Source organism: Saimiri boliviensis, chromosome 12 (assembly GCF_048565385.1).
Source record: "Saimiri boliviensis isolate mSaiBol1 chromosome 12, mSaiBol1.pri, whole genome shotgun sequence".
NCBI classification, from domain to species: domain Eukaryota; kingdom Metazoa; phylum Chordata; class Mammalia; order Primates; family Cebidae; genus Saimiri; species Saimiri boliviensis.
The window spans coordinates 50,031,691-50,049,210 of NC_133460.1; the positions used below are offsets into that span (position 1 = coordinate 50,031,691).

General features: G+C 53.3%; 1 protein-coding gene across 3 annotated transcripts; it reads right to left on the bottom strand.

Moving 5' to 3' along the window:
- Window positions 1-3,290: 3,290 nt before the first annotated feature.
- On the bottom strand, window positions 3,291-16,144 carry TBATA (thymus, brain and testes associated). 3 transcript variants are annotated; one of them, XM_039478120.2, is made up of 10 exons: window positions 16,035-16,144; window positions 14,492-14,724; window positions 12,290-12,445; window positions 11,257-11,336; window positions 10,821-10,835; window positions 9,881-10,051; window positions 7,945-8,026; window positions 6,177-6,321; window positions 4,549-4,601; window positions 3,291-3,508 (listed from the first exon to the last, which is right to left on the bottom strand). In XM_039478120.2, the coding sequence occupies exons 1-10, from the start codon at window positions 16,073-16,075 to the stop codon at window positions 3,423-3,425; spliced, it is 1,062 nt and encodes a 353-aa protein (XP_039334054.1). In that variant the 5' UTR covers window positions 16,076-16,144; the 3' UTR covers window positions 3,291-3,422. The 3 variants fall into 3 exon arrangements, with proteins under 3 accessions (XP_039334054.1, XP_039334053.1, XP_010337589.1); XM_039478119.2 differs by lacking the exon at window positions 10,821-10,835 and having other exon boundaries at window positions 9,881-10,057; window positions 11,251-11,333; XM_010339287.3 differs by lacking the exon at window positions 10,821-10,835 and having other exon boundaries at window positions 9,881-10,057; window positions 11,251-11,336.
- Between the last annotated feature and the right edge of the window lie 1,376 nt (window positions 16,145-17,520).

A 17,520-nucleotide genomic window follows, 5' to 3' on the forward strand; every position in this document is an offset into this window, starting at 1 on the left:
CCGTCAGTGGATGAATGGATAAACAAAAGGTGGTATATTCATGCAAGGGAATATCGTTTAGGCTTAAAAAGGAAGGAAATTGGCCGGGCAGGGTGACTCACGCTTGTAATCCCAGTACTTTGGGAAGCTGAGGTGGCTGGGTCACCTGAGGTTAGGAGTTCAAGACCAGCCTGACCAGCATGGCAAAACCCCATCTCTACTAAAACTGCAAAATTAGCTGGGCATGGTGCACATGCCTGTAATCCCAGCTACTCAGTAGGCTGAGGCAGGAGAATTGCGTGAACCTGGGAGGCAGAGGTTGCAGTGAGCTGAGATTGCTCATTGCACTCCAGTCTGGGCAACAAGAGTGAAATTCTGTCTCAAAAAAAAGGAAGGAAATTCTGACATATATTGCAACATGGCTGAAGGGTGAGAACATTATGCTAAGTGAAATCAGCCAGTCACAGAAGGACAAATACTGTATGATTCCATTTAAGTGAGGTACCTAGAGTAGTGAATTCCAGAAAGACAGAGTAAAATGGTGTTGCCAGGAACTAGGAGAGGAGAGAATGGGGAGTTACTGTTTAATGGGCATGGAGTGTTAGCTTTGCAAGATGAAAAGAGTTGTGTGGAGAGATGGGAGTGATGGTGGCATAGCGATGTGAATGTACTTCATGCCACTGAACTGTGTATTTTAAAATGGTTAAGATGGTAAATTGTATGTTAAAAAAAAGTACACGTAAAAATCAACTATTGGATGAAGAAGAAATTTTATTGCCTCAAATATGGGGAAGGGTGGGGGAGAATCAGGAGCCTCAGGTATGACTGTATCCAGGACTTTGTCCATATAGAACAATGATGGAATCCTCTGAAACTCGAACCTTCCTTCCCCCGCAAAAAAAATTTCCAAGGACAGACTGTGATTGGCCCAGCTTGGGTTAAATGTTTGTCCTATCCCTGACCAATCCTACTGATATAGAAGGTAGAAAGAAATTATTTAGGCAGATAGTGAGGGTTAAAGAGTCCTTGGTAGAGTTTTCCTTTAAACAAAAAGCAGCCCAAGAAATCTTTTTTTTTTTTTTTAAACAAAGAGAGCCTGAAAAAATCAAGCTGCAAGCATAAATAAGGAGGCTGGAAGCTTGCACAGGGGAGTGTTGGCAGCTGTGCCAATAGAAAAGGGCTACCTGGGAGCCAGCCATGTCCAACATGGAGGCTCCGTCTTCGCTTTTATTGTTACCACGTGTACAGTAAAGGAATAGGCAACATGGCACAGGCCAGGCAGAGGACCTGCCTGCATAATAAAAGACTAGGGTGAGGGTGGCCAGAAATTCCCACCCTATGCAAATGGCACACCTAAGTCCTAACCAGTTTTTTGCAGCCTATGCAAAAGGCACACCTGGTCCAACTGATTCCCACCCTATGTTAATAAGACACCACCTCCTCAAGCTCATCTATAAAACTCCCTGCATTTCACCATGGAACCAGCAACCTATTTCTCTGAGACTTCTGACTGTAGCAGAGAGCTCTTCCTTTCACCTGTTAAAACTTCCACTCTTAACCTGACTCTGTGTGCCTGCATCTTTGATTTTCTTGGCCGTGAGACAACAAACCTCAGGTATTACCCTAGACAACGAGGCTGCTTCACTGTGCCAAGGGATGGGGTCTCTGGTTGGGCAGTGCTAGGTTTCACATTCCTGGACAGTCAAAAACAATGGCTACCTCTATGGTTAAGGAGACTGGGTCCCAAGAAGGACCTAGACCCTTAAGGGAAAAAAAATGAAAGGGAAAATCGGTCTCAACGCTTTAAGGAGAGGAGCAGGGGAAAGGCAAAAGAGAATTTCCAGGTCCTGGAGACAGAGAAAACTTGGGAGTGACCAGGAAGTGGCCATGGCATCCTGACACCCATGAGAAATCACCCGGATACCCCAGAGGACAGGTAGCACCTTGGGGAGCAGGGCCTAGAGACTTTCCTGAACATGACTGTGTGTTACAAATGCTGCTGCTGGGGAGACGACCCCAGTGGAAGATGGGCGAGGAGCTTTAAAAACAAGGTGGCTTAATGTTCAATGTGAAGCTGTTTACTTGGTTAATAGCAAATCTCCATCCATCCACTAATCTTGATTGAAGCCTGTGGCACAGAAAAGTTCTGCATGAATCGGGTATTTGGGAAAACCCAGGCGGTCTGAATTCCTCTGAATGAGTGTGAGGTAGAGTGGTGTTGCAGGTATAGCACGGAGCCACAGACCATGGAACCAAGTCCACTTACTTCATCGACTAAGCCAGTAAAATAGCAGCTCAGAGCCGCAGGGGCCATGACCTTATAAATCCCCAATGCCTCCTCCCCACCCCAATTTTCCAGGGAATTTGTAGAATTGCCATGGAAGACATTGGACTTCCCAGAGAGTCTTCTCTAGATCTTATGCTTTTCGGAAATGTAACCACAGCCTTTGGCTAGAGTGGCTGTGAGACAGTAGAATGCAGTTTTTTGTTTTTTGTTTTTTAATTCTGATACAGAGTCTTACCCTGTTGCCCAAGCTGGAGTGCACTAGCATGATCTTGGCTCACTGAAACTTCTGCCACCCAGGTTCAAGTGATTCTCCTGCCTCAGCCTCCTGAGTAGCTGTGATTACAGGCATCCACCATCATGCCTGACTAATTTTTGTACTTTTAGTAGAGGTGGGGTTTCGCCATGTTGGCCTGGCTTGTCTTGAACTCCTGACCTCAGGAGTGATCCGCTTGCCTTAGCCTCACAAACCGCTGGGGTTACAGGCCTGAGCCACCGCGCCCGGCTAGAATACAGTTTTTAGGAGCAGGGTCTGGAGCCAGACATCCAGCCTTTGGGACCTGGCTCTGCCACTCTTTAACTGTAGGACTTTGGACAAGTTGTTGCATCTGCACGTGTGTAGGTATGCAATTCACATTGTTCATCATTGTGCTCATCACCAGCTTTAACCTGAGTCCTGCCTCTGTGGCCAGCCCACATAAAAAGCAAAAACTCAATAATTGGCAACAGTGATTATTCTAAGGAGGCCTTCATGGTCTCTGACCTCTGCTCTACCCTACTCAGAGTCCTGTGTGTCTCGGCTCTAGGAGGGGCAGAGTCCCTTTCTCAGGATGCCCCAACTGCCATTGGCCCTTCAGTTCTCCAGAACATAAAAGAACCAGGGAAGCCCCACATGGAGGTAGCACTTGGGCTTTCCCATGGGAGTGGGGAGTGGGGATGGCTCCATGCAGCCCATCTCTCTCCTGGAATCAGTGACCCCAAGCACAGGCCTCCCACTGCAAGGAAAGTGGAACTGCCCTCTCCCAGGGAAGACAGGGTTTTATTTAGTAGGCTTTTCACAGTAGGGGATCAGGTGCTGCTGTGAAGGTGGTGGAGACAGAAACACCCCTGAACCCTTGGGGCTGCTCTCGGGCAAGGCAGGGGCAGGTGTTAGGGCTCCTCAGCTCTCTGCCCTCGGCTTCGACGTCTTCTCCTCTGTGTTCTGGCTTGAATGCATCCGGAGGACTTGAGCTTCTCCAATGTACTCTAGTGGGGGGAGAGACAGCAGGCAGGAGAGCACCGGGAAGGCGAGGCCGCTACCTGGGAGCTGCAGGTGGATGTGTGAGTGCTGAGAGGGAGGTCAGAGTCAGCCGCAGCTCCTGTTCTCAGCTCTGCTGGAGATGGAGGAGGGAATCCGACTTGAGAGGAATGGAGCAATTCCCTTCTCCGAATGGAATCCAGCCTCTCTTCTTTCAACATCCAAGTAACAAACATCAATAAGGTGCCTATTTTGTGCCTCTCTGCCAGGTACTCTGGACTGTTGATGGTCTAATTAGGGAGAATAAGATACACCGAGGATGTGTTTCCTCTTCTCTCCCCTCCAGCCTACTGCACCCCTGTCCCCTACTCTAGTCTAAGGCACCGGGATGAATGCAGTGGTCTCCCTCGCCCCTTCTTGTCTCCCATAGTCCATGCTGCACACAGAGGGGGCACACCCACCCTCCTCACAATCCTCTTACGCATCCATGCGCACACCTGGTCTTTACCGCAGGCCGGCTTCTCCCACCTGTCCCATCCCTCCCTTACCACTGTCCCCCGCAGAAGGCCTTGGCCACCGTGGTCTGCTTGCTTCTCCACTAGCGCACCAAGAGGTGGGAGCTTTACTAGTTGGCTCTTCCTAGACTTGGCAGGGCTGGATCTTTCCTGCTCACCTCTAGGAGCCCTCTCCCCACCTGCCAGTTCTTCTCACTATCGACCACAGAACCCTGCTTCTTCTCCTTACAGTCTCTGTCCCCACTCATCCCCAGGTGTTTTTATTTGTTGTCTGTATGCCTCCTCACTGGGATGTAAGTTCCGTGACAGCAGGAAGTTGTCTGAATTCTTCCTCAGTGATCCCCAGAGCTCAGCACGCTGTGGGTGCTCAATAAATATTCGTTAATGAATGAATGAATGATCGAATGAATAGGTGAAGTGAGCAGCTTCCTTGGGCTGGGACTCATCTCCACGTTGACTGAAATCTCCTGAGAAATCCAGCCACAGTGGGCCTCGGTGAGCCCCCCTGAATGACCCACTACTTGGAATCTTACCTGGTTTTTCACTTTTTGAAAAAGGTGGCATTTTCGTTTTCTTCAGGGATTGACTGTAACCAAATACAAAGGAAGGGCTGGGAAGGTTATGCTGGAAACCTACCCCTGTGGGTGGCAGAGCAGACGGGGAGGTGGGGAAGGCGGTGCAGGTGCAGGCAGCTGTCTGCTCCAGGGAGAGGCAAGAGCCACCCCTCCTGGAGGACCAGAAAACATCTGTCCATGGCTAGCACCCAGGTGGCCTTCCTGTGTCACCCCAGGCCAGACCCAGACAACTGTGGCCCTGCTGTCTGCAGTTAGTTTCACTGGGAACCAAGGCCCTCTTGTCTCTGGAGCAACAAGGGATGGACTCTGCACCAGCCCTTCCCCAGCCCTCACTCACTCGCCCCACTGGCTTCCTTGTGAAACAAGACAAGAACCCTGCGTCTTGATGGAATTACAGTATGAGATACTCTCCTGTCTTGTATTGGGCTTTACAACTCCCCACGCCTTTTTATTCGCCTGGTGTTGCTTTCCCTCCCCATGTCTGGGAGAGGTCTTTTGAGAGATGGATGAAGCTGACTTTCACAGCTGGGAGGTGGTTTGCCCAAGGTCGCAGTGAAGCCCATCTTCCTCAGCGTGCCTTCTCTGCTCTCTCAGAGTGGAAGGGAACACCGAGTCCAAGGCCATGCAAGAACCCATGCCTTCAAGAAACCTCAGTCCAGTCCCTACCCCTGCTTCTTCTCGCTAAGCCTACCCATGCTCCAGACACCCCAAACTTGGCATTCCCCCAGGATACCGTCCTGATTTCCATGCCTTCACCCTGGCTGGTCCTACTTTCCGGGATAATGTTTTCCCAGGCTTTTATTTGCTCAATCAAATCCTACCCTTCCTATCAGTATTCCCCAAACTCTGTTGGAAACACTCAGATGACTTAAAAATACAGCACCCCACCCCCCACCCCGCTTCACCCCTGGCCTGCTACATTAGAATCTCTAGGGGTCTGCATTTTTAATGCTCCCGGGGCAAAGCTGAGTGCTGCTGGGCTTGGGAGTCAGATGGATCCGGGTCTGAATCCCAGCCCTTCTGTTGACCAGCCAGGTAACTTTGTGAAGGCCATTCAGTTGTTCCTGAGCCTCAGTTTTCCCATTTGTAAAAGGAAGCTAACACTGCCTCAGTGGGTTGTTGGATGGACTAGAAAAATGTGAAGCACTCAGCGGTGTCAGGCAAACGTCCCGCAGCTCAGTGTGGCCTCACCGACTCTCAGACTCCACCCACCTGCTTTGTGAGGCCTCCCGCAGCTGCTGATCTTTCTCCTCCAGTCCTCAGGGCACTTGGTACTGGTATAAAGGCACTGCCTTGTGTTAGCATTTCCTCTTTACTCACGTCTTCCCATAGACCAAAGAGCTTCTGAGGGGCTAGGGGTGGCTAAACCAGCCCTGGTTACAACCGACACTGGTGGTCCCCTCCACTGCTCTCCCCACCCCTGGCAGCCCGGGATGGTCTGGCTTTGGGCAGCACTGGAAGGTCTCCCAGACAGGCTCAGTCAGCCCGGGCCCTGGCCAGCGCTGGGCTCCTTTCTCCAGATCCCACTGGCTTCACCTGGGAGGACAGAAGGCTGCAGAAGGGCAGGAGAGGGGTGCGCGACCCACCTGCAGGGTGGCTCTTGCTTCTCTTGAGCAGGTTCCTGCATTTCTTGGAGCTGGTTTAGGAGCTTTTCTGTAGGCATGGAGACTAGGGGCTGTGGAAGGAGCTGAGCCACCGCTGTCTGCAGGAGTCCCAGAGCCAGGTCTTTTTCTGAAAGCACAGCCCGGGGTCAGAGTCCTCAGTCCCCAGCCCGCTTCGTGTCTCTGCAGGGGGTGGGTTGGGGGCAGAAGCAGGGCCTCCAGCTCTTGCTCATCCCTGTGATTCAGGGCAGCTTTCTCTAAGCATCCCACCTTCTGCCCTCAGGTCCCCTCAGGAGAGCTCCCCCTTCTCTCCTGGCTCCCCTGTGCAGAGCCCCCTGCCCTTCCACATCCCTGTCCTGCCACATGAGCATATGTGTACCTTGTTCTCAGCCCCAGCTGGCCCTCCAGCCCACTCTAGGAAGTCTACCTGGAACCTGCCTTCCTCCTCCTCCTCCTCCTCCTCCTCCTTTTCCTCCTGCTCCTCCTTCTTCTCCTTCTCCTCCTCCTCCTTCTCCTCCTCCTCCTCCTTCTCCTCCTCCTCCTCCTTCTCCTCCTCCTCCTCCTTCTCCTTCTCCTCCTCCTCCTCCTCCTCCTTCTCCTTCTCCTCCTCCTCCTCCTTCTCCTCCTCCTCCTCCTCCTTTTCCTCCTCCTTCTCCTCTTTCTCCTCCTCCTCCTCCTTCTCCTCCTTCTCCTTCTCCTCCTCCTCCTCCTCCTCCTTCTCCTCCTCCTCCTCCTCCTCCTCCTTCTCCTCCTCCTCCTCCTCCTTCTCCTCCTCCTCCTCCTCCTTCTCCTCCTCCTTCTCCTCCTCCTCCTTCTCCTCCTTCTCCTTCTCCTCCTCCTCCTCCTCCTCCTTCTCCTTCTCCTCCTCCTCCTCCTTCTCCTCCTCCTCCTCCTCCTTTTCCTCCTCCTTCTCCTCTTTCTCCTCCTCCTCCTCCTTCTCCTCCTTCTCCTTCTCCTCCTCCTCCTCCTCCTCCTTCTCCTCCTCCTCCTCCTCCTCCTCCTTCTCCTCCTCCTCCTCCTCCTTCTCCTCCTCCTTCTCCTCCTCCTCCTCCTCCTTCTCCTCCTCCTCCTCCTCCTCCTTCTCCTCCTCCTTCTCCTCCTCCTTCTCCTCCTCCTTCTCCTCCTCCTTCTCCTCCTCCTCTTCCTTCTTCTCCTCCTCCTCCTCCTCCTCCTCCTCCTCTTTCTCCTCCTCCTCCTCCTCCTCCTCCTTCTCCTCCTCCTTCTCCTCCTCCTCCTCTTCCTCCTCTTTGTCCTTCTTCTCCTCCACTCTGCTATCCAGATGGTCTTCTCCAGCTAGCTTCCTGGCTGTCATCACTCCTCACCCTTCTACTCAGATGCCCCCCCGCCGCCACTGTCCCAGTGTGCCCGTGTGTGTATTCATGTTTGTGTGTATACATGTGTGTATCCCTATGTGTGTATACTTGCACCTGTGTATGTGTGGGTCTCCCACTGCAGTGTGTGAGGGGCTGTGTCTGCTAAGTACAGTCTTTGAGGCCTGGGGTCAGCATGAAAGGGGGTCCCCTCCAAGGAGCAGGGGTAAGGAAATCCTGCTGAGGAATGGGGGAGGAGGAAGCAGAGACACTGTCCAGCTGGGAAGGGCTGGTCGGGGGCTTCAAAATGGAGGAGGAGAGGCCCCATGGAAGGACCCCTCCAGGGTGGGAGCAGAGTGACATTTGAGTCCTGCAGAACCAGAGATCAAGGGCAGGACCTTTGGAACCTCGGCTGAGACAGTGCTGCCGGGCTGTGTCCTCACCCTTGGGCGGAGCGTAGAGCAGCCAGAACTGGATATCGCTCAGCGAGTCTGTTTCCAGGATCTGACACAGGAGCTCCAGGACCTGTGAGCAGGAGGCCAGCATGTTCCAGCCAGGAGTACAGGCAAATGTAGGTTTGGCGGGCACCAAGGGGCCCCTTCCACCAAAGTGGGCTCCCAGAGGTGCCTGCTGGGCTAAACGTTCTCCCACAAGGGTCCCTGCCTTTTCTCACCTTGGACTTTGTGCTTAACAGAGGGATTTCTCTCACGACAGTCCTGAAGGAAGATTCTAAACCTTCCTACTAGACAGATGGGGAATCCAAGGCCCCGAGAGGGAACGCTAGCGGGAAGTTGGAGGTAGAACACGGCCTCAGCTATCAGCTCTGTGGACCCCACATCCCTGCAGCCTGATCGGCTGGTTATTCCCTCGGGCCCCACACGGGGAAGCCAAGGGCAGAGCTGGCCAGTCAGCTCCTCCGAGACATACCAAATCCCACGTGCCAGGGCCTCGGTGGGGGGATCTAAGGAACCCCATGCACGCCCGCCCCGAAGGTCCTGGAGTCTGGAGATGTTGGAAGAGGTGGGGGAAGCCCAGCGAGCAGCCTGAGGGGCAGCACAGACTGGTCCTGCCAACCGCCCAGCGCAGGGCTCCCTCCCACAGAGCTGGGGGGACGCTTGGCTCCTCGCGGCATCCTCAGCCTTTGACATCTTTGCCACTTCCGGGCTCATTTTCCCCTGTGTTCTTCAGTCAGGTAGCATCAGAAAAAGGCCCAGCTCTGTCTGGGGTGGACTACGGGGGCTCCCTAGGCCAGATGGCTGCTGGTGGCTGTAACTGTGGCAGGCTGGAGTTGGGGCCCGAGGTAAAACACGGAACCCCTGGAGTCCTAGGAAAGTGAGGCCCTCTTGGCTCTTGGCGGTCCATCACCCCAGGACCTGGAGGGGCCCATCGGTCCCCAGCAGGTAGGCCTCATCCTCAGCAGAGTGGAATCTGGGCTGGGCCTCTCCCTAGGCCGCTGCCTGCGTAGGAGCCCACCCTGGCCCTCAGGTGCCCACCCGCTGACCCACCCCAACCTGCCCCTGGGCCCTTCTCTGTTCTCTGAGTCCAACTTACCTGCCCTGTGCCCCCTCCCCACAGGACCCGAGAACCTAATTCCAGGCGAGGAGAGGCCGCCCTATGGTGGAGAAAGCACCTTAGTCCTGACTATGCTGCTCCTTCTCAGCGGGACCTGGCCTGTGGACCTATCACTTGGCAAGGCCTCAGGCTCCCCATCCCTGGCATGGGGGTCCCAGGCCCTATCTGCTCTATCCACTTTGCTCCACTGTGGCAAGGTTTCAGCGGGAGTGTGCGTCTGGCAGTGCTGGTCACAAGGAAGGTGGCTGGATGCTAGCTCCACCTCTGGCCTTTCTTGGAGGACATCGTGCATTTTCACAGGGACCCCCGATACCTTAACCCACGGGGATGAGGCATGGACTCATCTCAGGCCTCGATGGGAAAACGTGAGCATAGAGGAGGCGGGCTCTGCGCTCACTGAAGCCCAGGCCAGGTCCCTCTCCGAGTGTGCACACCAGGCTGGGCCTAGCCGTGCAAGGCTGTGGGGTGCGGCCTGCTGGGGTGGGCAGGAACTCCTTCTTCACCCACCATTGCAGCTCCCTTCACTAACCCATCAAATGCCACAGCTGGAAGGGACCCTCGATGACAAGGCATTCATGCTTCCAGTGGATAGATGACGGAACCAGGGCCCAGAGAGGGGAGAGGACTCATATGGAAACCTAGAGGCAGGGGGGGTCATAGGCCCAGCTGCTGACTCCCCAGGGCTGGAGTTTTCTGGTCTTAACAGTCCTAGGAACCAATATCCCTGAGATGGGCCTTGCCCTAAAGCAGTTTATGAGACTCCTGATTTGGCAAGCCAGGAGCCTAGGAGCAGAACCGGGGCCTCACCAGCAGCTCCTGATCCTGCAGGAAGAAGGCCCCGACTCCTTCATCTCTGCTCAAAGACTGGCTCCCCTGGCTCTGGTGGGAGCTGCGGCGGCTGACAGCCCGGGTGGAAGCGGGAATGAGCCTCCCAGTCTCCGCTGAGTACTTTGCCCCCTGCTCCCGTGGAGGCTCCTCCTCCTGCTGGGACAAAAGTGGCCAGAGACTCCAGGTAGTCAGCAAGAGGGGAAGAAGAGGGCTGAGGGGAGGAGAGGAGGAGGAGGCTGGGTCACCATTCCAGGGCATTGTGCCCCCCAAACCCCAGCAGCACAGTGTTGCCAGGGTCTTAGGGTCTCATCCAGGTCTGCCTCCCACCCCCACCTGCCCTCGACCCCCCCTTGGGCATCCCCAGCCCTCTCTCCAGCAGCCAGCCCTCCCACTATCAGCTCTCATGCTTAAACTAGCAAAAGCTCTTCCTCCTGGAACTCAGTAATGGAGGGGCGATCACTGGATGCCCGCAGCTGGTTCTCGTTCTTCCTCCAGGCAGGCCCTCCCTGCTGCCCCTCCCACAGCCATCAGAGATCTGAAAAGAGCATCCTGCACCAAGGGCCCACTGCCTACCTTAATTCTCAGCTCAGCTGCCCCCAGGTCTGTCCCAGAGAGGCCTGGGGTCTCCTGCCCTTGTAATTCCAGTTAAGACTGGTGGTATCCTTCTCCCCATTTTAAAGATAGAAAAACTGAGATCCAGACAGCTCAGCTGAGTTGTCCTGAGTGCTGCACTGACTTAGCTGTGAGCAGGAATGAGATGCCAGGCTTCTGCCTGCCCACTCTGGTTGCCTGAGACAAGGGACAGGACCAGAGACTGTCCTAAAAGCAATTCCAGTCACCTTCAAGCTGTCTCTCAGGTGACTTCACTGTTTTCTCACCAAATGGCACCCATGGGGTGACCTCCATCATGTTTGAAAACCTTTGAGATTCTCTGCTCCTTATGTGATTAGACACTAAAAGATTTGGAGATTAAGAACAAGCTGCTCCTTTCCACATTCAGCCGGCCCCCTCACACCTTTCCCATTGCTGCCCACTTATAGCCCAGTCTCTGATGGTGCCCTGCCTTTGCCAGCTTTGCATCTGCTGTGCTGGATGCATCTGCTCAGAACTCCCCAGTCCCCTTGTGAACATCTCTAGATAACAAAGGCCCCCGAGTGCCGCCTGTCCTAAAACCCCTGATTGCGTTTCTCCACCTAGGTGTGCTGTCTCCCTCCTGTGACCTTTCTCCTGATGTTCGTATTAATTAGTTCCCCACCCAACCCAGCCTAGACTGAACTGACTCAGGATGGATCTCCTCACACAGGGATGGATCTGTTTCACCTCTTCCCAGACTAGTTCCTGTGTTCCGCACCCACCTCTTTCTTCTTCAGCTCATCCTCCTTGGTGAAGAAGGCCACCCGGGAAGCCAGCTCCTTCAACTCCCTCTTCCAGGCTTCTGGGAGAAGACAAGGTCCTGCCAACTGAAGTCACGGGCTCTCCTCCCCTCCCTGTACCACCAGACCTTGGTAGGGGAGTCTGCTGTCCTTCCTGACCTTCCTGCCTGGATCTCAAAGGGAAAGGGGGAGGCGGTGCCCTGGAGGGATAAGGATCTGGATTCACAACATGAGGGGTAGTTATGGCAGTAGGTGGGGTGTGGGAGTGGGGGATTGCTTTCCTTCTAGCGGGTGCTGATGTCAATGCCCCAGCCTGTGGCATTTCTAGGAGATGCTGGAGAACAACTGACTACCTGTGCCAAGATGCACATGGTTTAATCTAGCTTTGCCCCTTTTAGGTCCCTGAGGCCAAGACTGATGCTGAGGAGATATGGACGGGCTGTTATTAAGAAATCAAACTACTCCCCAGAGAGGGTGGCAAAGAGAGCCACAGCCAGCCTTCCAAGTCTCTCTGCTCTGCACCAGCAGCCCCAGCCCCTTCTCCAGGATCTCTCCCCTGTCTTCACCAAACTGACTTCCAGCACCTCGGTCATGGAAATGGTAAGGCTTGGCAGAGCAGAGGCCCCTGGAACGCTGCACCAGCACTGCGGCTGATTGTTCTGGTTGGCCAATGCCTGAATACACAAGCTCCTAAATATTTCCTGTAGCATTCCGGCCTACAGCTGCCAAGTCACATGACTGTGGCTCAACATCTGCTTGCCCTCTGCGTGTCACTGCTTCTCAAGCACCTCAAATCCAAGCAGGGGTGCACTTTTGCTGGCTAGGGTTTGCTGGGTGGGGAGTGATGCAGAAATGAGGTTGTCCAAGGAAATGAGAGAAAAAATGGGGATCCCTCAACAGACCTCACTGACCTAAGAGCGATGGCCCTTTCCTTCTGGGCACCCACCCAAGTGAGGCAGCCCTTGGGGAGAGGCCTGAGCCCCAGGAGAGAGGGAGGTATGTCCCAAGTACCCACCAGAAGAAAGCCGGGGGTTCCGGTTAGACTGTGGGTCCCCAATGGGGACAGAGATGGTGGGCATCCCCATTTGACAGCCGGAAAAGGCAGTGGACTCAGGCAAGAGGGCTGGAGAGAATTTGTCCCTGATGACACAGACAGGCTTCCCGCTGAAATCTGCAAAGGGTTAGAGGCTGTGGGAAGGGAGGCTTAGGTGGACCTTAAGAGCTCCAGGAGGCTGGGAAGAGGCTGAAGGGCAGGGTGATTCTGGCTCCACCTCTTCCAGTAACCACAAGCTGCTGGATCATCAGAGCTGGGAGGGCCTTGCCACCAGCCAGGCCAGTGACCACCGCACCCACGGGGGGACCTTAGAATGGACAGGGGAGGGGACTGCTCAGGGCTACACTGTGAGTTGGGCAGACGTGAGACAAGAATCTAGGCTTCCTGGGCCCCTAGTCCCGAGGACCTTCTGATTTCCTATGACAGGGCAACAAATTGCTGATGTGAGTACGCAGGGGTGGGTAGGCAGCTTAAAGATGAGCATGCTGGGGTGAGGGCGTGAGGTCACAGTTTGTGACGGGAGAGGCCCAGGCTCACATCACAGGGAGAGAGATGGAGCCACACCCTCTGCAGAAAACTTCTGCTCTCGGTTAGCCTGTACAAGGCTGCGTGCAGGGCAGCCTGGAGGTGGTGGGGGCCATTTACATGTGAGGACCCTTCTAGCTAACCCTAGGTGATTATTGCATCACTAGTGATAGGGAGGCTTGAGGCCTGGTGAGGACTTAGCAGGGCTGCTCTCTACCCCCTGAAACACTTCCCTTTTGGTGCCAGGACCCCTTGCTCTTGTCCTGGCTCACCACCACTCCTCATCTCCTCTTGCTGACTTCTCATCTTCTCAACCTCTTAATCTCAGGGTCCCCAGGGACCCATCCCCAGGTTTTTATCTCCTGTACCTACATGGACTCCTTGATGATCCCACCCAGTCCCGCCACTCGAAACACCCCCTCTCAAATGGATCTCATGCCTGTGTCTGCCCTGAACTCCAGATCCGACTGGACACTCTGTACCTCCGCTTGGAGGTCTAGAAAGCATCTCCTGTCACCTATGCCCCACATCCAAGACCAAACCTCTGACTCCTCCCAGCCTTCACTGGCCCTTCTGCGGTTTTCCCTGTGTCGGTCCATGCACTCCAGTTTCCCAGGTGCTCAGGCCGAAACTCTCAGTCAGCCTGGACTCTTCCTCTCACACTCTACTTTTAATCAATCACTGAGTCCTGCTGGCTTTACCTTCTATGTATCTCCAGAATAGAGCCACAAAGTCTTCCATTGCTAGCCCCTGCTCCAAGCCACAGTGAAGACAGAGGCCAGGATGACCTTGCTAAAATTCGTCACTTCTGTGCTCTCAACCTTCCAAGGGCTCCAGTGGACTCAGGGAGGTGGCTTAATGGTGACAATAGTGGCCCAAATGCCTAGGTGATCTGGGCCCACTGTCTCCCTGACGCCTTCTCCGTTCTCCCGCTCCTACTTACTCCAGCCAGACCAGCTTCCGCTTCCTTGCTGCTCCTCCAACAGAGTGGGAGCACTCTTGCCTTCTGGCCTTTGTATTTGCTGATCCATCTGCCTGAGACACCCTTCCCCGTGCTGTGTGCACAGTTCCTATGTAGTTCTTTGCTCAAATGTTAATTGCCATGTCTTCTGTGACCGCCTTTGAAAAACAGCAATCTTCCCACCGAAGCCTGGGCACTTGACACCTGCCGTATCTCCCGTCCCTCCCCCTGGAGGTCAGCTTCAGGAGGGCGGCCACTATGTCTGTCCTGCTCACTGTTGTACCCCTAAGGCCTACAAAAGTGCCTGACCCATACTTCACAGTCAATAAATATTTGTGGCTGGCTGGACAGCTGAGTGGCTGATGTGGCCTAAGTTAGAGAACAGAGCACCAGTCCAGGACAGAACTGATCCCTTTCTCTGATTTGTAAAATGGGAGAACCCAGCAGTCAAGGGAATCCTACAGGGAACCTGCCACCCACCCTTGGAGCCTGTGCTGCTCTCCTGCCCATCAAGGCGCAGTCCTGGCTTGGGTGCTTGGCAGCTCTGGGATCCTGGCTAGGCCCCCATCCTCTCTGGGTCCCAGCCTAGAAAAGGGCTGCCATCGATTCTTCCTTCCCAGTTCTCAAGATCCATTGTGATACTCCCTCTACACCCACCCCGACCAGCCAGGCCGTACCTTGGATGTGGGTCACACGCTGGGGATGTGGGTGGTGGCGGGAGAAGAAGGAGTTGTGACTGAGGCATCCAAAGCGGTAGGTGCCAGGGGTTTGGGGCTTGGGGGTCCTCAATGCCCGGCGGATCTGCTCGAAATCCACAATCCCTGGGATCACCAGCTCTTTCTGTGGCCCGCTGCCCCCGGGGCTCCTTGGCTTGTGCCCTGACTTCTCAGGTTTCAGCTCAGCCTTTGGACTGAAGGAAAGGGTTTCAGGAGAAGCTAATGGAGCCTCCTCTGCTAGTGGGGTCCACCCAGGCTTGGAGCTCAGTGCTTATCACAGAGCCCGTTCCCGAGGAACTCTGAAATCTGGTTTCCTGGGTTTCACTACCACCCACATAGCACCAAAAGCTAGGCCTCCCCCAGAGTCCTTTCCCCGAGGGCTTCAATCCAGTCCTGGTTAGTGTTTCTTATCAGGGAGCTAGCATCCACTTGAGGGAACTCAGACTCTCCCAACACCCCAGTTTTTTTTTTTTCCCAGAGACCATATCTAAAACTAGAAAGAGAAGCTGCAGGCCCACCTACTCATCAAAATATCCAGAAAGGAGCAAAGTCACCTTATATACATCCCTGGGGATGGGGCGGGCCCCAGCAAGGGCCTCTCCCCAAGCCAGACTGTGGACAGCCCAGAGGCCACCTATAAGCTGTCATTCTCCCCCAATGCACTCGGGAGCAGTCTTGGCCCAGACTCAGCGTCTGGAGGCCACAGCTGGAGCTTAGGCCAGACCAGACCAGCAAGTCCTGTTCCCATGGAGGGGGTCCCTCCTAGGAGAGGAAGAGCTGATGCAGCAACTACTGGGGCTGTGACTCTGCGGGGAAGCTTCAAGCTCTGCTCTGCTTCGCTGGAGACAAGCTGGCTCCGGTTTTCTGTCTTCTACCCCACACCCCTCCCCTTCCCAAGGACGCTGTGCCTCTGCCCTTGGAGGAAGGTCAAGATCAGCAAAAGTGGGCTATTCCCCACCCGGGGCCTGCTGGGACCACCTGCCTGATGGCTGTCTGCATGCCCTTCTCCCAGTGGCCCTGGCTGAAGGGAGTCCTTTTGGAGTACTGATGGACTCTGGATGTGCTAAGCAAGGCGTGCTGCCCCCGGACCCTTTAAGGACTCTGCTGACCCAGCCCCTGAGTTTCCTGTTCCATTCTCCACTTGCCTCTAAGGGATCTGAGGCTTCAAGAAATAAAGCAAACCTTCTCTGAAAGTTGCAGTGGACTGTCTACTACCCCCAAGTAACAGAGGAAATGAACTCCTGAGAACCCCTGGAACTCCCATGCTCAGTGCTTCTGGCACCTGCTCAGGACCTTTCCCTGCCCAAGACAGGCACAACCCATAACCTGGGCTACCTTGGGCCTGAGGACCTGTTGGGGGTCTGGCTGACAGTCAGTGGAAGTCCAGGAAGAACCACGCTCTTGGGCTCCTAATCTGCTGAGTTCCCCCAAGGCCACCTTTGTCTTCTACCCTGCCCTATCCCAAGCCCTCCACCATCAGCAGGGTGGGCATTTGGAGCCTCACCTCATCAGTGGATGTTCAGCCAATTGAAGATCTGTAGCCATCGTATGCTTTCCAGCAGACTAAAGACCAGTGCACTTAATATAGTGTTGAAGATGGAGGACAGGCGCTCTCCTGAACTGGTGGTAGAAGTGTAAACGGGAACAGACACTTTAGGGGGAGAAATGGTAACATCTCATAAAATTGAAAATTTGCATGCTGTATCACCCAGAAATTTCTTTCCCAGATATAAGAGAAATTCTCACAGATGTGCAACAGGGGCTACTTATAAGAATATTCGTAGAAACACTGTTCAAAAATAGCAAAAACCTGGTGCCAACCCAAACGTTTGGTGGCAGAAGGTAAGTAAGCTGTAGTGCATTCATACAATGGAATATTTTATTGCTATGAAAATAAATACGCCATAGCTTTGTGTAACAACATGGATGAATCATGATCAGTATGAGAAAACTTACAATTCTTGGCTATGGGATGTTATATTTATGCAATCTTATTAACTCAATTGGCTTTTTATTAATTACTATTAAATAGGCTACGGTATAACAAGACATATGCATTTGAAACAACACAATTGTTGTCATCCACTATACATAATGTATGGATAATATAACATGAAGTAACTACTAAGCTGTATAAATGTTGTGTTTATGAACATATTCTTTCTCTTTCATAAATGGTTTAGGTTATGTGTGTTCCAGAGGACCCTAAGTTCCAGAAGACCACATAGCCTGAGATCCTTTCTAAACATAAACGTTTAAAAGCAAGCAAGATAATTATGAACATGTGATAAAACAGCAACAACAGCATCAAGTAAGGCAACGCTAACCACGAGATTCACATAGTGGCTGTTTCCAAGGAAGGGCGGGAGGAGAGGTGTGCAGGAAAAGCCCAGGTAAAGAGAAGTGTCCGTGGTGATGTTCTAGTTCTTGGTTTGGATGGTGCATTTTCCGTGCTCATTGTATTATTAAATAAACTAACGAAATGACATAAATGAAAGATGATAGGTGTCAAAACCAAGAATTGTGATGAAATCTATGAACCTGAATATATATATATATATATATATATATATATATATATATATATATATATATTCAGCCAAAGTGCTAGGGATGGGATATCAGTGCATTCTGAGAATTAACCCTCAGAGTCACAGAATCTGCCAAGGGACCCCAGAGAGCTCCCAACGCCAGCCTTCATCAGGTAAGGATGGGATGGGTTGATGTCTGAGATCAGAGAAGCAGGGGAGACTTGCTAAGATCACACAGAAAGGGGTCAGAGTCCAGATCAATCTGACTCACAGTTTGCTGATCTTTTCTCTTTAAAAGGAAGCTCCAGACATCCTTGATGTCAGGCACTGTGCTCTAGAGTACTTAGATGCTGCAATCTTGAGAACAGGGTATCTGGAAGCCCCAAATTTTCCTGCCTATGGGAAAAAGTACTCTTTAGAGCAGAGACTTGCAAATATGTTTGGCTATGATGACAGTAA

Bases quoted from the DNA above. Each gene is read 5' to 3' on its own strand.
- TBATA (XM_039478120.2), bottom strand. From the start codon at position 16,075: ATGGCTACAGATCTTCAATTGGCTGAACATCCACTGATGAG. The intron at 6,322-7,944 runs GTGAGGACACAG...CTGTGCTTTCAG, and splicing joins GCTCTACGCTCCGCCCAAGG to AAAAAGACCTGGCTCTGGGA. The intron at 4,602-6,176 runs GTGGGTCGCGCA...ATTTGGTTACAG, and splicing joins AAGCAAGAGCCACCCTGCAG to TCAATCCCTGAAGAAAACGA.